Raw genomic sequence first — 26384 nt, 5'->3', positions numbered from 1 at the left:
CCAAACAGTGAAAACACCTGTCAGTGAACATCTGCCCGTCAACAACTGGCACATCTGTCCGCCAACAGCGGGCACATCTGTCCGCCAACAGCGGGCACATCTGTCCGCCAACAGCCGGCACATCAGCCCGCCTGCCATCAGGCACATCTGCCCGCCTGCCATCAGGCACATCTGCCCGCCATCAGGCACATCTGCCCGCCTGCCATCAGGCACATCTGCCCGCCAGTCATCAGGCACATCTGCCCGCCAGTCATCAGGCACATCTGCCCGCCAGTCATCAGGCACATCTGCCCGCCAGTCATCAGGCACATCTGCCCGCCAGTCATCAGGCACATCTGCCCGCCTGCCATCAGGCACATCTGCCCGCCTGCCATCAGGCACATCTGCCCGCCAGTCATCAGGCACATCTGCCCGCCAGTCATCAGGCACATCTGCCCGCCAGTCATCAGGCACATCTGCCCGCCAGTCATCAGGCACATCTGCCCGCCAGTCATCAGGCACATCTGCCCGCCAGTCATCAGGCACATCTGCCCGCCAGTCATCAGGCACATCTGCCCGCCTGCCATCAGGCACATCTGCCCGCCTGCCATCAGGCACATCTGCCCGCCAGTCATCAGGCACATCTGCCCGCCAGTCATCAGGCACATCTGCCCGCCAGTCATCAGGCACATCTGCCCGCCAGTCATCAGGCACATCTGCCGCCCGCCATCAGGCACATCTGACACCGTCAACAGCTAACACATCAGCCCGTCATCAGCTGACACATCAGCCCGTCAACAGCTGACACATCAGCTGCCCACCATCATCAGGCACATCTGCCTGCCCGCCATCAGGCACATCTGCCCACCCGCCATCAGGCACATCTGCCCGCCAGTCATCAGGCACATCTGCCCGCCAGTCATCAGGCACATCTGCCCGCCAGTCATCAGGCACATCTGCCCGCCAGTCATCAGGCACATCTGCCCGCCAGTCATCAGGCACATCTGCCGCCCGCCATCAGGCACATCTGTCGCCCGCCATCTGACACCGTCATCAGCTGACACATCAGCCCGTCATCAGCTGACACATCAGCCCGTCAACAGCTGACACATCAGCCGCCCACCATCATCAGGCACATCTGCCCGCCCGCCATTAGGCACATCTGCCAGCCGCCATCTGCCCACGATCAGGCACATCTGCCACCCACCATCTGGCACAGCCGCCCACCATCTGGCACATCTGCCGCCTGCCATCTGACACATCTGCCCGCCAACATGACAAAAAGGTCTTACAGCGCAGAGGAGGCTCTCCAAATACTCCAGAGTATGTCGGACGAGAGTAGCGGGGAATTCTCTCCGTCAGACTCGGATAGTGACTATGAGCCAGTGGAAAGCAGTGGCTCCGAGTTGGAAACAGAGGAAGATACAATCCTAACAAGGAGAATCAGGAGAAATGAGCAGGAGGAGGCATTCACCAGCAGCGCAGCACTCCAGGGCATCCACCAGCAGGCATCCACCAGCAGCGCAGCACTCCAGGATGATATGCAGGCATCCACCAGCAGCCCAGCACTCCAGGATGACATGCAGGCATCCACCAGTAGCGCAGCACTCCAGGGCATCCACCAGCAGGCATCCACCAGCAGCGCAGCACTTCGGGATAGGCGGGCATCCACCAGCACTTCTGCAACCTTCCTAGAAGATAGGCCAGATGCTAGCAACGGATCCCATCAATGAGGCAGTGCCCATACTAGCCTCCCAGATGTTCTACTGTATCCAACATGGCTGCCCGATACATCAGTAGAACCTGTAATACCCCTTTTCACAGCCCAGCCAGGCCCTCAGATGCAGACGGAAAATGTAACCCCACTTTATTATTTTCATTTATTTTTTACCAATGAACTCCTAACCTACATTGTGGAGCAATGTAATCTATACGCCAGCCAACACATAGCCAACAATCCCAGTTCCTCATATGCCCGTCCTTTTGTTTGGAAACCCCTCACCGTAGAAGAATTTAAAATTTTCCTTGGCCTAACCCTCAACATGGGGCTGACAAAAAAAATGAACTCCATTCCTACTGGTCTACCCAACCTATCCACCACATGCCGATCTATTCGTCATTTATGCCCAGAACCCGTTATGAGATGATCATGAGATTTTTACACTTCAATAACAATGCCCAATGCCTCCCTCGAAATCATCCCAGTTACGATAAGTTATTCAAAATTCGGCCCCTAATCAATTTTTTTTGCGCCAGCTTCAAGGAGATGTTTACCCCTGATAGAAACATATGTGTGGATGAATCCCTGGTGCACTTCACCGGAAGACTGGGAATAAAACAATACCTCCCCAGTAAAAGAGCCAGACGTGGGGTAAAATTTTATAAGGTGTGTGACAGGGCCACGGGTTACACATATGATTTTATGATTTATGAGGGAAAAGACAGACAGCTAAACCCCCCTGGATGCCCTACCTACATGGGAACAAGTGGCAAAATTGTCTGGCAGCTGATCCAACCATTACTTGGGAAAGGTTACCACCTTTACGTAGACAATTTCTACACTAGTCTCCCACTTTTCCGCCATTTGTACCTGAAGAACACTGTGGCCTGTGGGACAGCACGGACCAACCGCAAAGGCTTCCCACAAAGATTGGTCACCAAGAAATTAAGGAAGGGTGAAATGGCCAGTATGCGAACTGAAGAAGTACTAGCGGTGAAGTGGAGAGATAAAAAAAGAGATGTCTACATCCTTTCAACAATACATGACGACACCTTGGTGGAACTTCAGAGAAGAGGAGGCCCCATACAGAAGCCAAAATGTGTGCATGAGTACAACCTATACATGGGGGGGGTGGATATGAACGACCAGATGATGCAGCCCTACTTGGCCACCAGGAGATCACTATTTTGGTACAAGAAAGTCGCCATTTATTTGATGCAACTTGCCCTATTTAATTCCTATATCATTTTTTCTAAGTGCACCCAAAGTTCCCTACCCTATCTAAAATTCCAAGAAGAAGTTTTCACAGCCCTTCTCTATCCCCAAGGCCAAGCCCCTCAACTAATTCGCTCCGATACGTTAGCCAGACTCCATGAAAGGCACTTTCCCGAAATCCTCCCTCTTACCCAAACAGGTCGCAAACTCCAGAAAAGGTTTTCCGAGTGGAGAAAACATTTTTCTCCGGGTTTTTAGTTTTCTCGGATTAGGGTCTGGAGACTCGGAGGCTTCGTAGAGATTTGGGTGGGAAGAAGCCTCTACCCCTGTCCTCAGGTCTTACCTGACCAAGGCCCAATGTACAAAGTGCTGCCTGCTGCCACCTGAACTGGCCATGCCTTTTGCCTGCCACATGACCTTGCCATGCATTTGCCTGCCACATGACCTTGCCATGCCTTTGCCTACCACCTGGACTGGCCATGCCTATGCCTGTTACCTGAACTGCCTGCTAAACCTTGGACTGTACTGAACCATGTTCATACTTTTCCATATCTGTCTGCTGCCTGGACAATTCCTGGACATTTCCTTTGGCTGTCTGGACAAATGCTTTGGCTGCTCTGGAACGGTATTCCTGCCTGCTAAAACCACAGGTGAGCTTTTTTTTTTTACCTTTTGCTCAGCAGAATGTATTTTGGGGTGTAATTCTTGGTGTGTACATGCTATGTGTTAGAAGCCTGGAGGTGCTACTTGCATGTTGGGCCTCTGTATGTGGCCAGGTAGTGGAAAAGTCTCACACATGGGGTATCGCCATACTCGGGACGAGTGGCAGAATGTATTTTGGGATGTCATTTTGGCTATGTACATGCTATGTGTAAGAAAGATCTTCTAAATTGACAACTTTGTGAGAAAAAAAATAGGTTTTCATTTTCTTTCCACATTTTCCAAAAACTTGTGGAAAGAAATTACATGTTAAAAAGACTCATTATGCCTCATAGAATATACATTGGGTTGTTTTCTTTCTAAAATGGGGTCATTTTATGGGTAATTCCATTGTCCTGATGCTCCAGGGCCTTCAAAAATGTGATAGGTACTCAGGAAATGAAATGTGTAATTTATTCCTTTAGAACGCCTGATGGTGCTATATGGATGTTGGGTCTCTGTATGTGGCCAGGCTGTGGAAAAGTCTCACACATGGGGTATCGCCATTCTCAGGACGAATAGCAGAATGTATTTTGGGGTGTCATTTTGGCTATGTACATGCTATGTGTTAGAAAGATCTTCTAAATTGACAACTTTGTGAGAAAAAAATAGGTTTTCATTTTCTTTCCACATTTTCCAAAAACTTGTGGGAAGAAATGACATGTTCAAAAGACTCAGTATGCCTCATAGAATATACATTGTGTTGTTTTCTTTCCAAAATGGGGTCATTTTGTGGGTAATTCCATTGTCCTGGTGCTCCAGGGCCTTCAAAAATGTGATAGGTACTCAGAAAATGAAATGTGTAATTTATGCCTTTAGAACGCCTGATGGTGCTATATGGATGTTGGGCCTCTGTATGTGGCCAGGCTGTGGAAAAGTCTCACACATGGGGTATCGCCATCCTCAGGACGAATAGCAGAATGTATTTTGGGGTGTCATTTTGGCTATGTACATGCTATGTGTTAGAAAGATCTTCTAAATTGACAACTTTGTGAGAAAAAAATAGGTTTTCATTTTCTTTCCACATTTTCCAAAAACTTGTGGGAAGAAATGACATGTTCAAAAGACTCAGTATGCCTCATAGAATATACATTGTGTTGTTTTCTTTCCAAAATGGGGTCATTTTGTGGGTAATTCCATTGTCCTGGTGCTCCAGGGCCTTCAAAAATGTGATAGGTACTCAGAAAATGAAATGTGTAATTTATGCCTTTTAGAACGCCTGATGGTGCTATATGGATGTTGGGCCTCTGTATGTGGCCAGGCTGTGGAAAAGTCTCACACATGGGGTATCGCCATACTCAGGACGAATAGCATAATGTATTTTGGGGTGTAATTGCAATTATGCCTGCACCGTGTGTGAGAAATAACTTGTAAATATGACAATTTAGTGAAGAAAAAAAAAAAAATCTATATTTCTTAATTTTCCAAAGCATTGTGGGGAAAAAATTTCAACTTCAAAAAATTCACTATGCCTCTTACTAAATACCTCAGACTGTCTTCTTTCCAAAAAGGGGTCTTTTGGGGGGTTATTGTACTGTCCTGACATTTTAGGGCCTCAAGAAATGAGATCAGTGCATTAGGCCATCAGTGCATTAGGATTGATACATTTTCAATAATGCGTAGCATGGCTTGTAGACTCTATAACTTTCACACAAACCAATGATCATACAATTATCAGGATTTTTTTTACCAAAGACATGTGGTAGAATACATTTTTGCCTAAATTTTCGACAAAATTAAATTTTTTTGGTTTCTTTTAAAAGAGAAAGTAGAAAATTTAGTTTTTTTTTCAAAATATTCGCTCTTTTTTCGCTTATATCACAAAAAATAAAAAATGAAGTGGTGAATAAATACCACCAAAAGAAAGCTCTATTTGTGTGAACAAAATGATAAAAATTTCATTTGGGTACAGTGTAGCATGACTGAGTAATTGTCATTCAAAGTGAGAGAGCACTGAAAGCTGAAAATTGGTCTGGGAAGGAAGGGGGTGAAAGTGCCCAGTATTGAGGTGGTTAAAAAAAAAAAAATATCCCAACTCTGCTTTAAACTTCTCCACAACTTTATCCCTGACCTGTCTGGTGTGTTCCTTGGCCTTGAAGATGCTCTTTGTTTACTAAGGTTCTCTAACAAAATGCTGAGGGCTTCACAGAACAGCTACATTTATACTGAGATTACATCACACACAGGTGGACAGGTTTATCAATTGGGTGACTTCTGAAGGCAATTGGTTCCACTAGATTTTAGTTAGGGGTATCAAAGTAAAGGGGGTTGAATACAAATGCACGCCACACTTTTCAAATATTTTATTTGTAAAAAAATGTTGAAAACCATTTATCATTTTCCTTCCACTTCACAATTATGTGCCACTTTGTGTTGGTCTATCACGTAAAATCCCAATAAAATACATTTACGTTTTTGGTTGTAACATGACAAAATGTGGAAAATTTCAATGGGTTTAAATCTTTTTTTCAAGGAACTATAAGTATTTCATTATGCCATTGCCTTGCAGAGGATTTTTACATTTGTTTTGTAATTGCCCAAGTTTTCTACCGCTCTAAAGCAGTTGTGTAAAGCTTACTTTTTTTTGTAAAATAACAAACATGTCATACTTGCCTGCTCTGTGGTATTGTACAGATCGGCGCTAACTTTCCTCTTCTGGGGTCCTGCGCCAGCGCTCCTCCTCTTCTCGGTGCTCCACCATGGGAAGCCACTTTCTATGGGGTTGCACCTGTGGCCTTGCTCCCAAGCTGGGCTGTGTGCATCTATAGACACAAACAGCATGGCTCAGCCTCACTCCCCGCTCCCTCCTCACAGGATTTGACTGATAGCAACAGGAGTCAATGACTTCTACTGCCCACAGCCAAACTTGTGAGAGCCGGGAGAAGGGGGAGAACAGATGCATCTGAGCATAGTGCTGGATTGGTACAGGACTCAGTAAGTATTTACGGAGGCATACAAGTGGTAGATATTTTTTTTTTTCCTTAATGCAGAGAATGCATTAAGGAAAAATGCATTAGTGTTGCAAAAAAATGCAGCATGTATGCTTTTTTTTTTTTTTTATATGTAGTGCTACTTATGTCACCACACTGCAGTGCTCAAAGTTTACTGAAGCATTACTTTGTGACACCCCAATACATTTTAAAAAGTAAGCAAGCTGTGCGATGTGTTTTAACAGTGCATTACATCACCCCTATTCAACATACAGTAGATCAGCGTGTATGCATATTAGGAGCAGGCTGGTATAAATGAGCCCTTAGAGATCAAAGACTGTAAACATTGCAATTCATAATTGCATGTTGGGGAGCACACCTTTTCTTGTGTGCTAGGAGACCTTGAGAAGACCTCGTCGCAAAAATGAATTGGGGAATATTGTTGCTGAGTCTATGCCAGGGGTAGGCAACCTCGGTACTCCAGCTATGGTGAAACTACAAATCCCATTATGCATCCCATTATTTCTGTATTTGTTTTCTTTTTTAGGCTTATATTCATTTTTTTTCACCTGGTGATCCAGCCAGTAGGTATGTTGTCCTTCTGCAGCACAAGTTCTCTTGTAGATGTAGCACAAGATAAACAATTTAACGCTGACAGGGGTGCCAACATTAATTGGCTTTTATTTATTTATGTAAAGCTTTTATCCTAAAAAATAAAAACATTTTTTGCTACAACTGCTTATAAAGCTGGAGTTTGACTTCAATTTGTTAGGCTAGAAGATTTAAATACACTATCTAACACTCCTCTCCCCCCAGACTACCAATGCTGCTGTCCAAAGGTGTCTCTGTTACTCCTTCGTCGGTTCAATAGAACCCAGCCAACATTCAGCCCGTGTGTATTGGAGTCGGTCTGACAAAATCCAGCCGTTCTGCTGGCCATCTCCTGATTAGCGATCTCAGCCACTGACCGGAGTGTTATGGTGGGGGGGCTGTCCCCCTGTCAGAACACAATAGCACAGCAGGGGAGGTCATTGTACTAACATTTGATTGTTAGTACAGTGGCCTCGACCTGAGATGTCAGGAAAAAATAGTAGCGTGCACGGTGCATAATAAAGGAGTTTTTCTCGGTTACTGGCCAGATCTCCAGGAGAAAACACAGTGGAAAATGCCTAAAAAAAAAACCAAAAACTAATTCAGCCACCACATCTACTGATTCATAAGCTATAATATATTACATTTTTGGTGGTTGTGTGTGTAGCAATAACTCACGGTGGAGCTGCTGGTTTAAGCGGGTCTGTTACCTTCACTCTGCTTCCCTCTTGTTCACCGGCACCGGGTCTAGGGTTCTGTTGAGTTTACCTCTGGACGATACACACACCAACACTGGAGTACTTTTCAATGCTTTATTAAACACTTGACTTAGGAAATAGCAGGAAAGAGATGAAAGGGAAACTGCAGAAGAAACTCAAACATCTTCCTTTAGGGTTCTTATAACAAATGTTCGGGTAGAATTCAGATATTGTATGGAATGCGCTCCCCTTGTGGGACACACTCCTTGCTCGTCTGGATAGGCCTCTCTCACCAGCCTAGCAGCCAGCACGCAGCACAAATCAAAGTCTCTGCCACAGACTTGCTTGGGAACAAAATCCATACGATCCTCTGCCACAGGATGTATCAGATTTTCTGTAATGAATGTCACTCACAGTGCTTGAACCTTTAAGCCAACCTGGCAACACTATGCTGTATAGTTACTTTCGGATACGTCCTCCAACCGAGTCACCAGACCCCTCTATAGACCAGCACACTGCGTGATCTCTCCAAGACGGGTCCTCCGCTGGGATCTCCTCGGTTGTCCAGCTTCATCACACGGGACCGACAGCTCAGGACCATTCCTCGGCCGCGGTGGTAGGCCCCAGACAAGCCTCTGGACCCACCCCTGCGCCATAGTATCGTGGGCCTCCTGAACGGAGGACCAGGAGGTAGCTCCTTAACGCATACCTGTCGGCCAGGAGGGCCAGCAGGTGGCTGAAAAACGAACCCCAAAATATGGCGTCTGTCCCATAAATACCCTCGCCCAGAATGCAACTCGGAGGACCACCTCCACCGAGTTGTCTCCGGGACAGAAGGGCATCCATTCGCTTCAACACGTTGCCTTTCCAACCCTGACCAGTGATAACAGCGACACCCACCGGTCAGCATGGAAACACACACAACCTCAACCAAGCTGGAACAGAGGCAAACTTTAACCTTCCTAACGCACAAGTTACTAAATTTACCTAACGTGCGGTAGATTGCAAATCTACCAGCGCTACATGTGTTTAGTACCACTTTAAATTTAAAACCAATTAACCACTTGCCGGCCGGCTCACGCCAATATACGTCGACAACATGGCACGGGTACGCAAAATTCCGTAGGGGTACGTCAGCCCTTTGAGAGCAGCGCACACCTGCTGCATGGCGGGGGGAACCGATGCGTGTGGCCGGCAGGCGCGATCGCATGCACAAGCGCCAGCACGGGGATTTGTGTGTTTACACACACAAATCCCCATGCTGGCGCTCGTCAGGGGAGAGGAGACATGTCGGTTGTTCCTAGTAATTAGGAACAACAATGTGTCTCCTCTCTTACTCAGTCCTACCCCAATACAGTTAGACCACACTGAGGGAACACATATTTAACCCCTTGATCGCCCCCTAGTGTTAACCCCTTCCCTACCAGTGACATTTACGTAGTAATCAGTGCATTTTTATAGCACTGATCGCTGTTTAACTGTCATTGGTCCCAAAAATGAATAAATAAAAATGGCAGAAATGGCAGAAATATTTCCCATAGTTTGCAGACGCTATAACGTTTGCACAAACCAATCAATATACGCTTATTGCGACTTTATTTTTTTACCAAGAATATGTAGAAGAATATATATTGGCCTAAACTGATGGAGAAATTTTGTTTTTTAAAAACATTTTTGGGGATATTTAGTATAGCAAAAAGTAAAAAATAGTTTTTTGTTTTTTTTCAAAATTGTCGCTGTTTTTTTGTTTTATAGCGCAAAAAATAAAAACCGCAGAGGTGATCAAATACCACCAAAAGAAAGCTCTATTTCTGGGAAAAAAAAGGACGCGCAATTACCAGTTAAAGTGACTCAGTGCCAAATTGTAAAAAGTTCTTTGGTCAGGAAGGGGGTAAAATCTTTCGGGCTGAAGTGGTTAAAATCCAAGGTACTAAAAAACAAACAGAACCAATATGATACTAAGCATTAAACAGGGTGGAAAAATACATTATTGTATCAGATGGAGAGCATTGTACTTTTTATGTGGAAGCTAGAAGAGGAAGCACTGGTTGAAACACATTCGGAAACTTGAGAAACTAGTTGGCTTAGTGACTTGTTTCCAGTTCTGATTCTGTGCTTGTGTCAAATATATAATTAGACTTTGTTCACATCAATGTTCTTTTATTTTATTTATTTTGGGGTGGAGTTTAATCCATTTTCCAATCGTGACTCAATTCAGTTAACAGTTAGTAGGAACTGTTCACTTAAACAGTGAATATTGGTTTAATGGCTCTATATATGTTTAAGTGTGTGTGTGTGTGTGTGTGTGTGTATATATATATATATATATATATATATATATATATATATATATATGTATATATTTAATTATAATTTTATATATATAATTTTATTAGAACAGTCTTCCTGATGCTTAAATATTGCTTAATAATTTAAAGTGGTTCTAAAGAGAAAATCAGCCCGCCTCAGCCCCCCTAATACTTACCTGAGCCCATCCAGATCCTGGACTCGACTGTCCAGCACTCTCCTCCCTGATTGGCTGAGACACAGAGCGGGTGCCAATGGCTCAAAATCAGTGAGTCAATAAGGAGAGAGCAGGGGCGGGGCCAAGCAGCAGCTCCGTATCTGAAAGGACACACAGAGCAGTGGCTCAGGTTGGCTGCCCCCATAGCAAGCTGCTTGCTGTGGGGGCACTCGGCAGGAGGAAGGGGCCAGGAGCACTGGTGAGTGATCCGAGAAGAGGAGGATCGGGGCTGCTCTGTGCAAAACTACCACAACCAGAGCAGGTAAGTATAACATGTGTGTTCTTTTTAAAATGATGGTGCCTGTGCAGTCTGTGTTATATTGATGATGTCTGTCACAGATCAGCTTTGGTTGTGGCCTCTCACCTCTTGACCTGTTACCGGCTGATCACCAGAGGAGAGGAGACAGAAGACATCATCTCATCCTGGCAAAGTTACTTTTCTGGACCTCCACCTTTGGAAAATTAATGTCATTGCTTTGTATTAAGACTTGTCAGAAATTTGTTTATGCAGATTTGTAAAATTACCGAAAGGTCTTCTGTAAGAAATGTTTTGCTTCCACCTGGAAGTGGAAGTTTGGTGGAAAGAAATGGCTCTAAAGCTGACATTTCAATGTCAGATTTCTTTTATTCAGCCAGGAAGCTGAGGCTGGGTTCACACTTGTGCGAATCGGATTCCGATTTCCCCCCACATCCAATTTTCATGACAGAGTGTGACTGGCTCTCAATGGAGCTGGTTCACACATCTCCGGGCTGGCTGCGGAGCGCACTTCAGAAGTGTCCTGTACGTCTTTGGATCTGTTTCAGGTCCGAATTCATGCAAAAATTTAGGCCTGATTCGTCCCTGAAAAGAACAGGGGCGCACCGGACCCCATGCTGTGAGCCGCATTTGTTTTAAGTGGGAACCCAGCCTGAATAAAAAAATAACAGATTCTTTCCTCCAGACTAACAGCGTAGAGGTATGAATTCCCCTGCTGGACTATTGTATGCTTGGCAGACGCCGTCGGGCCAAGCAGCAGCTGCATTTGATTGGTGCAACGACTGTTTAGCCCTGACTTTTTCAATAGGATCCTTTGATAAAAGTCCATAGAACAGGGTCGGCTGGGCCACCACTGAGTAAATCTCATAAGGTTCATTCATCAGACAATTGAGTTCTGAAAATTGATTCACTTGTGTTGTAAAAGAGGAGAAAAAGAAATGATATAGATATATCTATATCTATATCTATATCTATATCTAATAAAAATTCCTGCACTTTCATGGAAACTTGATACATGCATCTCCTGGTTTCTAAGTGGGAGAGCCTGCCTGCTACAGTTAAGTGATCATTCTCAGTGGTGTAAAGAGAGAAAATTGCTGGGGAAAGCACTGAGCCAACCACATAAAGAAAAAAATTACATTTCTGTGGGAATTTGCATATGAAATGTTTCCTTTTATCCATACTGGATGCATTCTGTACGGTTTCAATTTTTGTTCGGTTTAGATAATTATAGCTCGCTGCAGACTGAGATGGAAAGGTACATTTTAACATTAAATTACAAAAGTAACAGTTATGTATTTAATATAAAGCACAGAGGTCTTACATAGATGCAGTTATCAACAGTGTCCCACATGAACATGAATTTCCTATATCAACCCATGAAGTTTCCCAGTGTTACCGTATTTCCTTTAACTATAGAATTTGAAATGCTCCCACCCTGGAGAACAATTTCTGGTAGCTTGGTTGTAATAAAGAGAAAATTATCGAGATGCCCCATTTAAGTTTATTTATTTTTTTTCTTTTTAATGGGCATTTTTTTTTGTGCGCTGATAAATATGTCATGCATTATAAGTTTATTTTTGTGCATTAAAATGCTTGCAAAAATATAACCTAAAGCATAAACACCACAATGTGTGCAATATGTTCAACAATGCTTGTTTAAACGTTAATGAAAAAAAAAAGTGGCCTGTTTTTAGATATGTCTGTTTCACAAACATTTTGCCTGGAGCCTGGGAGTTTCTGTGCTAATTGCATATCAGAAAATAGAAAGTAAGCGGTAAAAAAAAAAAAAAAAAAAAAAAGATAATGCATGTAAAATATAAATGTGGTTATTTCCTCGCCTGCAGGTTGCTAATCACTGTTGCTTATTTATTTTCAGCATTCGAAGTGTGATGCAAAAGTATTTAGAAGAAAGAGGTGAACTGACCTTTGACAAGATATTCAACCAGAAAATAGGTGAGCTATGTATGCTGTCATATTTCTAATAATGTGCAAAAGTGGCCTGTTTATACCCTGATAATAGGTCATGTTTTTTTTTTTTTTGTTTTTTTTAAATGCTTTTAGTGACAAATTCCAGCATTGCTATGACTTTAAGTAGTTAGGTTGGGCCAAGCTAGGAAAGTATTTTGCCACGGTGTGTGCTGTAATATAGTGTTATAGTATTAGCTACATACAGTATGCAGCGCCGTGTTCCAGCAGCAGTACGGCAACTTCCTCTCTGATGCTGGAACTAGATTGTCCGCCTGAATGCATCTCTGCTAGTCAAGAGAAGCCTTGTATTTTTACCAGTGAATACAAGGAATACATGAAAAAGGAAACTGTGGGACTTTTAAGGTGTCAATAAATAAGAAATATAATATTTAAAAAAAACATTTATTAATGTCAGTAAAAACATTTTAATAAAAAAAAAACCCTATTTGCATATTAAGTTCAATTCATAGTTTTATACAGACACTACCGCGCTACATGTTTCTCTTCGAGTGAGCTTCTTCAGGACATTCTAGAGTGCTGTATGAAATGATTACTATAAGTAAAACAATGGATACAAGGCTTCCTCTGGCCACCATGGAAATTGTGATGTCATCAGTCCACCTCGGCCAGTCAGAGGAAGATTTGTATTTATGTAATTTCCATAAGAAAATGTAATTGAAAAATCACAGAAATGCTTTTAAGGTATACTACAGTTCATATCAATTGGGAATCTAAGGGGAACAGACTGCATGCCAAGGTATTTATCTTTCCAGTACTTAAGTACACCCCACCCTTCCAGTGTACTTTTCAATACGTATATCTGCATGCATACATGCTGTGTTTCTCTGCACTGCTAGCTACTTCTATTCCTCTTACAACATGGAACCAACTATATGGGTAGGTATGTGAGACTGATGGAAATTATTCATAGAGTTAGCTTAATGAAAAGGGACACAACGAAATCTAGAGCAGTTTTTTTAGCTGTCACCTAAAGCTAACTTTAAGCTTTCTGCCTATAATTTCTGGGAAAATTAAAAAAAGGAATTTGGTATGGACAACAGTTCTGCGTGTACATCATTTTTTTTATACATTCCTATATAACAGTTTATAATATTCCTTTTTTTAATACTGAGATTACTAATTTGGCAGTCACTTAACTGGCCTCGTTGTTCATGCAAGACCAAGTAGTGTGCTTTTTGAAACTACAGGCTAATTTAAAACACATTCCATGACAGGGAATTTGCACTTCCTAATCCAAAATTTGACTGTGGATTTGGAGCAATGCTTTCCCTTAAATAAAACTAGAACATTTAAATAATTAAAAAAAAATTGTAATACTTATTTTACAGACTGAATTACACATTGCAGCATGTTGTGGTGTTCATTTTGCACATTGGTGCATATGGTGGACTTCATTGGAAAAAAAAATGCATGGCCTTCGTCCCATTGGCTCATACGTCACAACAAGACATATGAGCCAAGGGGGAGTAGGTACTGGACATGTCTAAAAGTGTCTGATAACCTGCAACTTTATGGAATTCTTACACATGGCCTGCCGGAAATGTATGTACCGTATATACTCGAGTATAAGCCAAGTTTTTCAGCGCATTTTTTTTAGGCTGAAAACCCCCCACCCCCCGGCTTATACTCGAGTGAGCCATACAGCAGCCGTACCTTTGATTACTAAAACAGCAGGTGTCTCCCGCTGCGTTATGCAGTCTGTTCGGCCGTCCATTGTAACAAAGCCCAGACTCCTACTTGTCCGTGATAGAGGAACACTGATACAATGCTGGGAAACTGTATCAGTGTTCCTCTATCACGGACGAGGGCACAGTGAGGCTGCAAATGGACACAATGAGGCTGCAGATGGGCACAGTGAGGCTGCAGATGGGCATTGTTTCCCCAGTAGTTGCTGCATTTTCGCACCCTAGGCTTATACTCGAGTCAATACGTTTTCCCAGTTTTTTGTGGTAAAATTGGGTGCCTCGGCTTATATGCGGGTCGGCCTATATTCTAGTATATACGGTATATAACATCTTGTTTTATAGGCTGCCTGGTAGATAATAAGCTTAATAATAGCATGCAATGCCAAGCTGCGGTTTCCAATGAGAGCAAAGTCCTTTCTTGTATTAAGAGAGGTATAGACTCCAGAGAGAGAGAGAGAGATCATTTTGCCCCTATACAAATCATTAGTAAGACCTCATCTGGAATATGCAGTTCAGTTTTGGTCACCAGTTCTCAAAAAGGATATCCGGGAACTGGAGACAGTGCAGAGAAGGGCAACCAAACTGATAAGAGGCATGGAGGAGCTCAGCTATGAGGAAAGATTGGAGGAACTGAATTTATTCTCTCTTGAGAAGAGGAGAATAAGGGGGGAATATGATCAACATGTACAAATACAAAAGGGGTCCATATAGAGAACTTGGTGTTATTCACTTTAAGGTCATCACAGAGGACAAGTGGGAACTCTTTACTTCTAGAGGAAAAGAGATTTCATCTCCAAATACGGAAATATTTCTTCACAGTAAGGGCTGTGAAAATGTGGAATAGACTCCTGCCAAAGGTGGTTCTGGCCAGCTCAATAGATTGTGTTAAAAGGCCTGGATTCTTTCCTAAAATGTACATAATATAACTGGTTACTAACATTTTATAGGTATGGTTGATCCAGGAAATGTCTGATTGCCTCTAGGGGGATCAGGAAGGATTTTTTTCCCTTGCTGGAGCAAATTGGATCATGCTTTGCGACGTTTTTTGCCTTCCTCTGCATCAACTGTGGGTGAAGGATTGTGTAGATGGGATTGTATGTTTGTTTTTGTGTTTTTTGTTTTTTTTTGTGTTGAAATAGATGGACTTGTGTCTTTTTTCAACCTGACTAACTATAAAACTATATATATTTTTGTTTAAACCTTATAGTAACAAATTTAATTCCTTCTAATTCAGCGTATTTGTAGATGTCTTGTTTCTGAATTTTATAAACTTTGTGGGTTTTTTCGTAGCTGCTATTAGAGATTCCAGGGAAAATTTGGACAAGAATAGGCTTGTTACTTATTTCGTTTGGATGGTATCCCAGTAATGCCATGGAGTTAAAATGAATCTTATACTTCAGCGTTTTTTTTGTTTACAACCAAACCATTTTCCTAGTGTTTGGAAAAGGCGATTCAAAGTTAATCATCTGGTTTTATTGAAGTAATCCATCTTATCGATTTATTTTTGCAATAACTGGATCATGCTGACCATGCTTTAGGCTGGCGGTAGAAAGCCATCCATATCATTTAGTCTGCTGGGAAAACAAAATGTACTGCATTTTATAAACAACCAACAAGTCAGAAAACAAGTATGAACGTGTTTGGCTTAGATGTTAGAGGAATGTGGTTGGTAAGGTGATAAGCTCATAGGCTCTTTAGGTAATAGAGATATGCATATAAAGTTTGAGAACTACCCCAGAGCTGGGATCCCCTGTGGATGTGAATTTGAATGGACCGCTTACTGGAAATTTGTTAAGTGTATTTTCAGTGAGCAGACATTTTTGCAGAGCTTGCAAAGTTAAACTCCAGCTAGGGTAGGGATATGCAATGAGTGGATCTCCAGCTGTTGCAGAACTACAACTGCCATGAGGCATAGCAAGACTCTGACAGCCACAAGCATGACACCCAGAGTCATGATGGGACTTGTAGTTTTGCAACAGCTGGAGGTCCGCTAATTGCATATCCCTGAGCTAGGGGGATCATAATATTATTAGCAAGGTACTTTCTTACCTTGCTTACCAAAGAATTGCTCCAATCTGTCTATTTAAAAAAAAAATACTGTTTTTCCAATATTTCTTATTGCACGTCCCTTCTGCTTCTTCTTTAGTGTAGCTTTTGGGTTGCATATCCAGTTGCCACTGTTTTCTCTATGGAGAAATGGCCCCGGAATGTGTTTCTTCCTCTGTGGTTTACCACGGGAGAGCGGTAACAGGCTTAAGGGATGCGTCCTTCTTTGAGGTGGGTGTGATCTGCACAGCACCTGGTCAAACTTTCTATTGGTCCACGATGGCAGTGCATTCCCATGGGGGTACAATGGGTGCAAGCATGAGGGAGCCTGGACAATGTGCACGGTGTCGCCATCCATTGCATGCCCTTGGAAATTGACCAACCCAAACTTTCTGGACACAGGTAGCTACAGAAAAAGTCACATGCTAATATTACTCACAGCTTGCAGGCTTGTAAGGATTCTTGCTTCTGGCAGTCTTAAGTGCATTCTGCTCTCCCTAGCAGGTACGATGAGCTAATCTAGGCAATACAAATACTCAGTCTTTTACCACTACCCACCACTAGAGGGAGGCTCTACCAAATTTTCAATGGAGCTCCCCTTCATTGTACTATCTATTGTGGGATGATCATTTTAGATGTCAGACAGTTGTACTAGCTAGTTTTAAGTGTGATCTATTACAGTAGTTCTCCAAAGCTGTTACTTGAAACTGAGATTTGCATCATTATATTTGATTAGCTTTATCTGAAGGTTGCCATTTATTTTAGCTTCTTTTGTATATTAACTAATGCGCCCTGCATGTACTTTCTCTGTACATTGCATACTATCTTCTTAATCCACAACCCTAGATCCAGATCTACAAAATGAACAGTGTGACCGCTTCAGTTGCTGCTCTGGCATCTGCTGTTAACGAAATTGGGTTGAGACTTAGTCGTAGTTATTTCACTGTAACAGATCTTTCTTGCCTCCAGCTAAGTTGTTGTTTGAAACAGGTTCAAGGTGCTCCATGGCAAGAGTTTCTTAGGTACCTTTGTCTAAATTCAGCAAACACCACTTACAGACCAGAAGATTTGTAATAAAATTTGTAAAAAAAACGTCTTTGTCATTCCGAAGCTTCCCTCCAACCACTTTGCATATTATTTTTTTTATACTATGATTCAGCAATCTCCCTCCACTAAGTCTGGCTGCAACCATTTTAACTCTGGGCAGCTGAAGCTGCTGCCTGTTCACTTCCTGGATTTACACAGACACACACTTCCAGCTCTGCAGCTCTCATTGGCCCTCTTTTGACTCACCCCCCTCCCTTTCTTGCAAACTTTGATGAGAATGATAGCTGTGCATGAAGTCATAAGCCTAGGCCCTTTACCAGACAAACGGGAAGTGGGCTGTATAAGGTATTTACTGGCAGAAAAAAAAATGTTTTACTATCCAAAGTTAAGACAACAAGGACAGAAGATTTAATAGATGGAAAGATGAAAAAGTTCCGCTTTAATGACCAGGCCATTTTTTGAGATACGGCGCTGCGTCTTTTTAACTGACAATTTCGCGGACGTGCGACACGGTACCCAAACAAAATTGACATCCTTTTTTCCACAAATAGAGCTTTCTTTTGGTGGCATTTAATCGCCTATGCTGTTTTTATTTTTTGCGCTATAGAAAAAAAAAAAAAAAAAAGCGACAATTTTGAAAAAAAAAATATATATTTTTTACGTTTTGCTATAATAAATATCCAAAAAATGAATTAAAAAAAACACATTTCTTCATGAGTTTAGGCCAATATGTAGTATTCTACATATTTTTGTTAAAAAAATCGCAACAAGCGTGTATTGATTGGTTTGCGCAAATGTTATAGCATCTACAAAATAGGGGATAGATTTATGGCATTTAGATTTATGGCGGGACTGCAAAATTGCGGCAGACAGTTCGGACCCTTTTGACCTATTTTTGGGACCATTGACATTTATACAGCGATCAGTGCTATAAAAATGCACTGATTACTGTGTAAATATCATTGGCAGGGAAGGGGATAACACTAGGGGTGATCAAGGGGTTAAATGTGTTCCCTGGGAGGTGTTTCTAACGGGGGGGGGCAGTGGGACTGACTGGAGGAGGAGAGAGATTGCTGTTCCTAATCACTAGGAACAGCAGATCTCTCTCTCCTCCCCTGTCAGAACAGGGATCTGTCTGTTTACATTGACAGATCCTCGTTCTGGCTCTCTTACCTGCGAGTGCGGGTGGCCGGCAGGCATCGTGGCCGCTGGCCATGCGCATCGGGTCCTCTGCCGTGCAGCGGGCGCGCGCCTTCTATGGCTCTTAAAGGAGCTGACATACCAGTATGGCGATTCGTGGTAATGAGCCCGACCTGCTGCCTTATAATGAAGTCGGCTGGTCAGCAAGTGGTTAATGAAAAATGCCATATGAGATGAAATCCTTTTCCTGTGCTGAAAAGTTCAATGCTCTTTTGATATTTGACATTTTGTATGGCTTTATAAAAAAAAAATGAAATGCATTTAAAGGAAACCTGTGCAGAGAGCATATGCAGTTTACCTTAGCCAACCTTTCCTTCGAAATATGCTTTTTAGCTGATGGTTATGCAGATCAGGAGTTCCTATTTCCCTCAGACATTGAGATTTGCATGCTTCTTTTGGGTCAGTGACGCAGAAAGTATTAAAACAACACACGGTCAGCCAACTTGTATCGTAAAAAAGGAGGTCTGCAATGCCAGCCCCTTTAAGTTGAACTCTGGAATACAAGTTAATTTTCACGGTATGATTTATTACATATGTAAATAATACTTTTTTCACAATTTGCTATGTTACAGCTGTATTCCAAAATGGATTGAATTCATTATTTTCCTCAAAATTCTACAAACAATACCCCATAATGACAACGTGAAAGAAGTTTCTTTGAGTCTTTGAGTATAATGCTACAAGCTTGGCACACCTATTTTTGGGCAGTTTCTCCCATTTCTTTTTTGCAGGACCGCTCAAGTTCCATCAGGTTGGATGGGGAGAGTCGGTGCACAGCCATTTTCATATCTCTCCAGAGATGTTAATTTGGGTTTAAGTCTCGGCTCTGGCTGGGCCACTTAAGGACATTCACAGAGTTGTCCCGTAGCCACTCCTTTGTTATCTTGGCTGTGTGCTTAGGGTCGTTGTTTAGTTGGAAGATGAACCTTCGCCCAAGGATGCCTCTGTACATTGCTGCATTCATCTTTCCCTTGATCCTGACTTGTCTCCCAGTTCCTGCCGCTGAAAAACTTCCCCACAGCATGATGTTGCCACCGCCGTGCTTCACTGTAAGGATGGTATTGGCCAGGTGATGAGCGGTGCCTGGTTTCCGCCAGACATGACGCTTGCCATTCAGGCCAAAGAGTTCAGTCTTTGTTTCATCAGACCAGAGACGTTTGTTTCTTGTGGTCTGAAAGTCCTTCAGGTGCCTTCTGGCAAACTCCAGGCAGGTTGTCATGTGCTTTTTACTGAAGAGTGGCTTCCGACTGGCCACTCTACCATACAGGCCTGATTGTTGGAGTGCTGCAGAGATGGGTATTCTTCTGAAAGTTTCTTCTCTCTCCACAGAGAAAACGCTGGAGCTCTGTCAGAGTGACCATCGGGTTCTTGGTCACCTCCCTGACTAAGGCTCTTCTACCCCCGATCGCTCAGTTTGGTCGGGCGGCCCGCTCTAGGAAGAGTCCTAGTGGTTCCAAACGTTTTCATTTTACGAATGATGGAGGTCACTGCGCTCATTGGGACCTTCAATGCTGCAGACATTTTTCTGTACCCTTCCCCAGATCTGTGCCTCAATACAATCCTGTCTTGGAGGTCTACAGACAATTCCTTGGACTTCATGGATTGGTTGGTGCTCTGACATGCACTGTTAACTGTGGGACCTTATATAGACAGGTATGGACAAATCATGTCCAATCAAATGAATTTACCACAGGTGGACTCCAGTCAAGTTGTAGAAACATCTCAAGGATGCTCAATGGAAACAAGATGCACCTGAGCTCAATTTTGAGTGTCAAGGCAAAGGCTGTGAATACTTATGTACATTTATGATTATTTTTTTTTTTTTTTATAAATTTGTAAAAATAAAGATTTCAAACAAACTTCTTTTATGTCGTCATTATGGGGTATTGTTTGTAGAATTTTGAGGAAAATAATTAATTTAATCCATTTTGGAATAAGACTGTAACATTACAAAATGTGGAAAAAGTGAAGAGCTGTGCATAACCCCAGATGCACTGTAAACAGGTGTGAAGGATTAAGAGACTCCTGGTCTGTCAAGCAAAGCTTTTTGGCATTGTGGTCCGGACAGAATTATGTGGTGACATAATTAACTCGTGGCCCAATGATTTTGGGGACTGCAGAAATAGTGGGCAAAGTGGCCACCGATTGTCTTTAAAAGAAATGCTAAAGTCTGAGACCTGGTAACTAATCCATTCAACTTGGGATTACTTTGTTGGTGCAAAACTCTAACAAAATAAAACACTATACACAAATAAAAAAACGTTTTAAAGTGCCTTGCAAAAGTATTCACCCCCTTTGCTTTTTACCTATTTTGTTACATTACAGCCTTTAGTTCAATGTTTTTTTTAATCTGAATTATATGTGATGGATCAGAACACAATAGTCTAAGTTGGTGAAGTAAAATTAGAAAAATATATACATGAAATTACAGAAATAAAAAAATGATAATTGGCATATGCGTATGTATTCACCCTCCTTGTTTTGAAGCCCATAAAAAGCTCTGATGCAACCAATTTCCTTCAGAAGTCACAAAATTGGTGAAATGATGTCCACTTGTGTGCAATCTAAGCGTCACGTGATCTGTCATTACATATACACACCTTTTTGAAAGGCCCCAGAGGCTGCAACACCTAAGCAAGAGACACCACTAACCAAACACTGCCATGAAGACCAAGGAACTCTCCAAACAAGTAAGGCCAATGTTGTTGAGAAGTAGAAGTCAGGGTTAGGTTGTAAAAAAAATATCCAAATCTTTGATGATCCCTAGGAGCACCATCAAATCTATCATAACCAAATGGAAAGAACATGACACAACAGCAAACCTGCCAAGAGACGGCCGCACACCAAAACTCACGGACCGGGCAAGGAGGGCATTAATCAGAGAGGCACCACCGAGACCTAAGGTAACCCTGGAAGAGCTGCAGAGTTCCACAGCAGAGACTGGAGTATCTGTACATAGGACGACAATAAGCCATACGCTTCATAGAGTTGGGCTTTATGGCAGAGTGGCCAGAAGAAAGCTATTACTTTCAGCAAAAAAACAAAATGGCATATTTTGAGTTTGCAAAAAGGCATGTGGGAGACTCCCAAAATGTATGGAGGAAGGTACTCTGGTCTAATGTCACTAAAATTTAACTTTTTGGCCATCAAAGAAAACGCTATGTCTGGCGCAAACCCAACACATCACCCAAAGAACACCATCCCCACAGTGAAACATGGTGGCGACAGCATCATGCTGTGGGGATGTTTTTCAACATTCGGGACTGGGAAACTGGTCAGAGTTGAGGGAAAGATGGATGGTGCTAAATACAGGAACATTCTTGAGCAAAACCTGTACCACTCTGTGTGTGATTTGAGGCTAGGGCGGAGGTTCACCTTCCAGCAGGACAATGATCTCAAACACACTGCTAAAGCAACGCTTGAGTGGTTTAAAGGGAAACATGTAAATGTTGGAATGGCCTAGTCAAAGCCCAGACCTCAATCCAATAGAATATCTGTGGTCAGACTTAAAGATTGCTGTTCACAAGCGCAAACCATCCAACTTGAAGGAGCTGGAGCAGTTTTGCAAGGAGGAATGGGCAAAAATCCCTGTGGTAAGATATGGCAAGCTCAGAGACTTATCCAAAGCGACTTGGAGTTGTGATAGCCGCAAAAGGTGGCTCTACAAAGTATTGACTTTAGAGGGGTGAATAGTTATGCACATTGACTTTTTCTGTTATTTTATCCTATTTGTTGTTTGCCCCACAATAAAAAAAAATCTTCAAAGTTGTGGGCATGTTCTGTAAATTAAATGATGCAAATCCTCAAACAATCCATGTTGATTCCAAGTTGTGAGGCAACAAAACACGAAAAATGCCTAAGGGGGGTGAATACTTTTGCAAGGCACTGTAAATGAATTAGTTAAAATAGAAGTATGGGGTTATGTTTTTTTCCAGGATTGTACTTGCGTAGCTGGATACAGCATCGGTCCAATGCTGCATCTGTCCCCTAGCGTCTCTAAGACTGAGAACTGAGCGATCAAACACCACCGATCGCTCACTTCTCACAGCTCCCCGAGCAGGAAGCTGGTGACGGTCAGTCAGCGGCTCTCTACTCTGCCCTCCCACATGAACTAGAGCGCTGAAGTGTAGAGGGGTGGGAGCGGCCAGCTCAGACTCTGTGGTGATCTTGCCTAGCCTGGACTGGCTCTGGGACATCAGCAGACAGCAAACGTCAGCCCGCTGTCTGCTGAAAACAGGTCGCAGGAGTGTAGAACGAAATGCACTCCTGTGATCTACAGGAGAAGTACAGCCAAACAAGCTGTGGATGTACTGCTGCTTTAACACAATCTGCCTGATGTTCATCATAGAAGTTGGAGTTTATTTCTGGTTCACATTTTATTTCACAAAAAGAATGTGGTTTTTCTAAAAGGTTACTGCAACCAGTTTTTGGACAAATCGGACAAATCCAAAATTGGAAAAAGTACTTGTTGGGGTTCTGCTTTAACAACACAGAGGTCAACCGAAAGAGCCATTTACTTCATTCTCTGTAGTGGAAATGCAATTTTATTTCAATCATTGATGAAAAGGGAGACATTTTGCTGTCCAAAGATGCCAGCAAGATGATTGGATACTGTGATTCATGGGGGGGTATGCATTGATGGTGGGGAAGCCACATGCCCTTACATGAAAAAAACAGGTTCACCTTGCAAGAAATAGATCTCTGCTTTCCATCTCCCATGTGTTTGCTTTATCTGTTCTCTGCGCAATTTATGTTTTGTGATTCATGTTCCTTAAAGGAATGTCCTGTGGTATATAATATTTATATCATGTGCACAGTACTTGGAAAAAACTGTAACTCAATATAATAGCGCCAAGCAGTGCTGTGTGCCTTGGAACAATCTTTCCTTTCTCACACACACAGGGCTTTTTGTGCTTCCATTTCAGACACTGAACCTGTAATTATTACCGTTCTCCATACAGCTTTTCTATTTTTTTTTTTTTTTTTTACCTTTTGGTATAAAGAGTAATTATTTTGCTATGTCTTACTGTGCGAATTTCAAATATTACTCTCCAAGGATACCGATCATCCCTCAGTGCTCAATTTGGATGCCATTTTCCAGCTATTTTTCTATGTTAATCATTAACTTGTCGTGGCCATCTTACAATCGATTGTGCCAGGTGGTGTGATTGCTCCAAACGATGAGCGCAGCATTTATAATGTAAGGCCATAATGCCGAAGACACTGGAGGTCATTTTAGCAGTCCTGCTGGACATTGCATCAGATTATTTATGAACTGTTTTAATGTGTCACGCTTGTAACTGGAAGATCTATCTTTTCTATGTCCTATGTCACATGTCATGTTACAGTCATTTGATAATAGTCAAATATATCTTTCTGGAAATCGACTGAAGTAAATTGGCTGTTTTAATCAATAAACAGTTATTTTTATTGAAGGGGAATGATTCGATCTGGTAGAAAATTCTATTAAACTGGCAACTATGTTTTTTGTTAGGAAAAGTAATTTTTCCCTAACAAAACAGAATTCAAATTATTAAATGTATGATCGATTTATTGTTATGCATAGTTAAGCATTAGTAATATACAGTACTATGCAAAATAATTGTAAGCCTAGTTGTTGTTTTGGTAGATGCATATAAATACAATACATTTTTCAGCAGTTAAGTGGCAGTTCAGAAGATAATTTTTTCATTGCATTTTATTAATCACGTTTTTTTTTTTTCCTAGCGGTCTGTAAATCCTACCTAAAGTAATTTATTTCTTATAGTCCCCAAAGCAAAGTGCAGTGTCCCAGAGTTATCAATTAGCATTTTCCTAACGTTCTGACTACTATGCATGTTGGTACCCAATTGCTATAGGTATTGCTATAAACATTTGGTATTGCTATAAACATTTTTTGCACAGCCCTTTGGTTGAGTTATCTGGTATCAAACTGCCATTGTTTTTAAACCACAAGCCAGTAGTTTTCATTTTGAAGGGAATATCTATACATGTCTTTATTTTTTTAAATGTTTTCCTTTTTTTTTTTTTTTGATCAATAAATAATTGTATGTCTCTATATTTTTTTCTACCTTCAAGCCTGAAGGAGGTCTTTGCTTCCTATATTTTTAAAGCAGTCCTTACATTGGTGCTGTTTAACTTTGCCACACCTCCCGCTTGCTGAAACGCTCTTAAAATAAAATTATACCAAGTACCTGTAAGGGGAAAAAAGAGATATTATGCTCTCCTGGTTCCATAGTGCAGTACAGTCCTTGGAGTGTCTTTCTAGTAAGTACTAGTACGCCACGTTTGCCAGATCTTGCCAGAAGGAGATATTGGCACCCTTGACTGGGCCCCGCAGGAAAAAGCTGGTCAAAGGGGAGTATAATGGGGTTTTTTTTGTGTTTTTTTTGTTTTTTTTGTTTTTTACTTCCTTATTTCTAAAGCGATTATGCAAGAGTAGGGAAGATGTCAAAAAGTGGACCTTACTTTAATGATAGAAAGTCCGCTTTAAAGACTCTCAGACTTTGCCCCTTTGATAAAAAGAAGCCTTCTCTTTATGGAACTCAGTTGTCCGTTGGTGTGCTCTGCTGTATGTATAGAACTGCTATTGTTCAGCTGCTATGTGAACAGTATACCATTTTTGAGTTATTACTTTGCTAATTTGTGAAGATTTAAGATGCATTTATGTTATTTGGATATTTATTCAATTGATGTGTATTTATTTAAATGGGCAATTTGTGTATAAATATGTCTCTTAGGAACGCTTTTGGAGAGATATCTGTACTTAAATTTCTGCACACCCGTTGTAGTCCTTATGAGGTGTTCCCACCATCCCTTGCTGTATTTGTTACTTACCGGTATAAATTTTAAAGAATGCAATAAAAAGAGCTGGAACATGCAAAAAGAGGCCATAGAAGCTAAAAACTCCAAGGTGGACAGTAACAAGTATGGCAGGGAGATCTGGCTGTTGATGTATTAAACGTATATTAGAATTCAGGGACTGAGCCTACCAGGTTCCATCTACTGAATACCATTTTTGGGTGAAATGAACCTTTCAACATTTAGAAGGTGGTGGGTGGTGTTCATTCTTTCTGCAGATAAAACCGCTTTTATATAAAAGATTTAAATCCTGGATTTTAGCTGTTTGGTGTTCAGTTTGTAGGTACTGTAGTTCAGTCAGATAGGGGGCACTTGTTTTTGCCAGTAAAAGCATCAAAACCCAACACACTGGATATTCTAGAAGTGCATTGCAGGAGTTTTAGCCTAGGTTCACACTAATGCCGCTGCTTAATCATGCATTTTTAGTGTGTTTTTGCATGTTTTTTTTTTTTTTTTTTTTTTTTTTCCAATGCTTTTTTTTTGTAGGAATAGACTGGCTGTTAAACCCTATCAAAAAATGCACTAAAAACACATGCTGTACATGCGTTTTTTATGCTCTTTTCATACAGTCCTATTAAAGTCTGTGGGGCCAAAAAATGCCCTGTGTTGCCATAAAAGAAGCACTTACACCATTTTGCATTTATGTGAACGGGCACCACAAAGATACTGTGATTTCCACTGTGCATTGCAACATGATGACCATCATTTGGCATTGCAACATGATGGTAGACACAGAAAAAAATCCTAGTTTGATGCATTTGTTGTTATAAAGCACCATAGCTCACAGAGTGTAACTTTCTGCTGTGTAGCAGAATTTAGCTTTTTGAGAGTGTATACAATATAAACACATTAGCAACAGGTGTTTTAGTATGTTTGGGTTTTCCACATTGGATGGTGGCCAGGAGGGGAGCATGCATCAGGCAGGCTACTACAAGTTCTGG

At 41.8% G+C, this 26384-nt stretch overlaps 1 protein-coding gene across 2 annotated transcripts in view; it reads left to right on the top strand.

Annotated features, from left to right (window-relative positions):
• GRK3 (G protein-coupled receptor kinase 3) overlaps positions 1-26384 on the top strand; it is a 452072-nt gene that overhangs the window by 129852 nt on the left and 295836 nt on the right. For both annotated transcript variants that reach the window (XM_073629456.1, XM_073629466.1), the window contains exon 2: positions 12492-12568. In XM_073629456.1, coding sequence (XP_073485557.1) covers positions 12492-12568 — 77 coding nt within the window. The remainder of the gene's footprint in view (positions 1-12491; positions 12569-26384) is intronic.

The sequence above is a fragment of the Aquarana catesbeiana genome, linkage group LG01, assembly GCF_042186555.1.
Source record: "Aquarana catesbeiana isolate 2022-GZ linkage group LG01, ASM4218655v1, whole genome shotgun sequence".
Lineage (NCBI taxonomy): Eukaryota > Metazoa > Chordata > Amphibia > Anura > Ranidae > Aquarana > Aquarana catesbeiana.
Note: the sequence above shows the minus strand (reverse complement) of the source record. Positions and strands in the feature narration are given on the sequence as shown.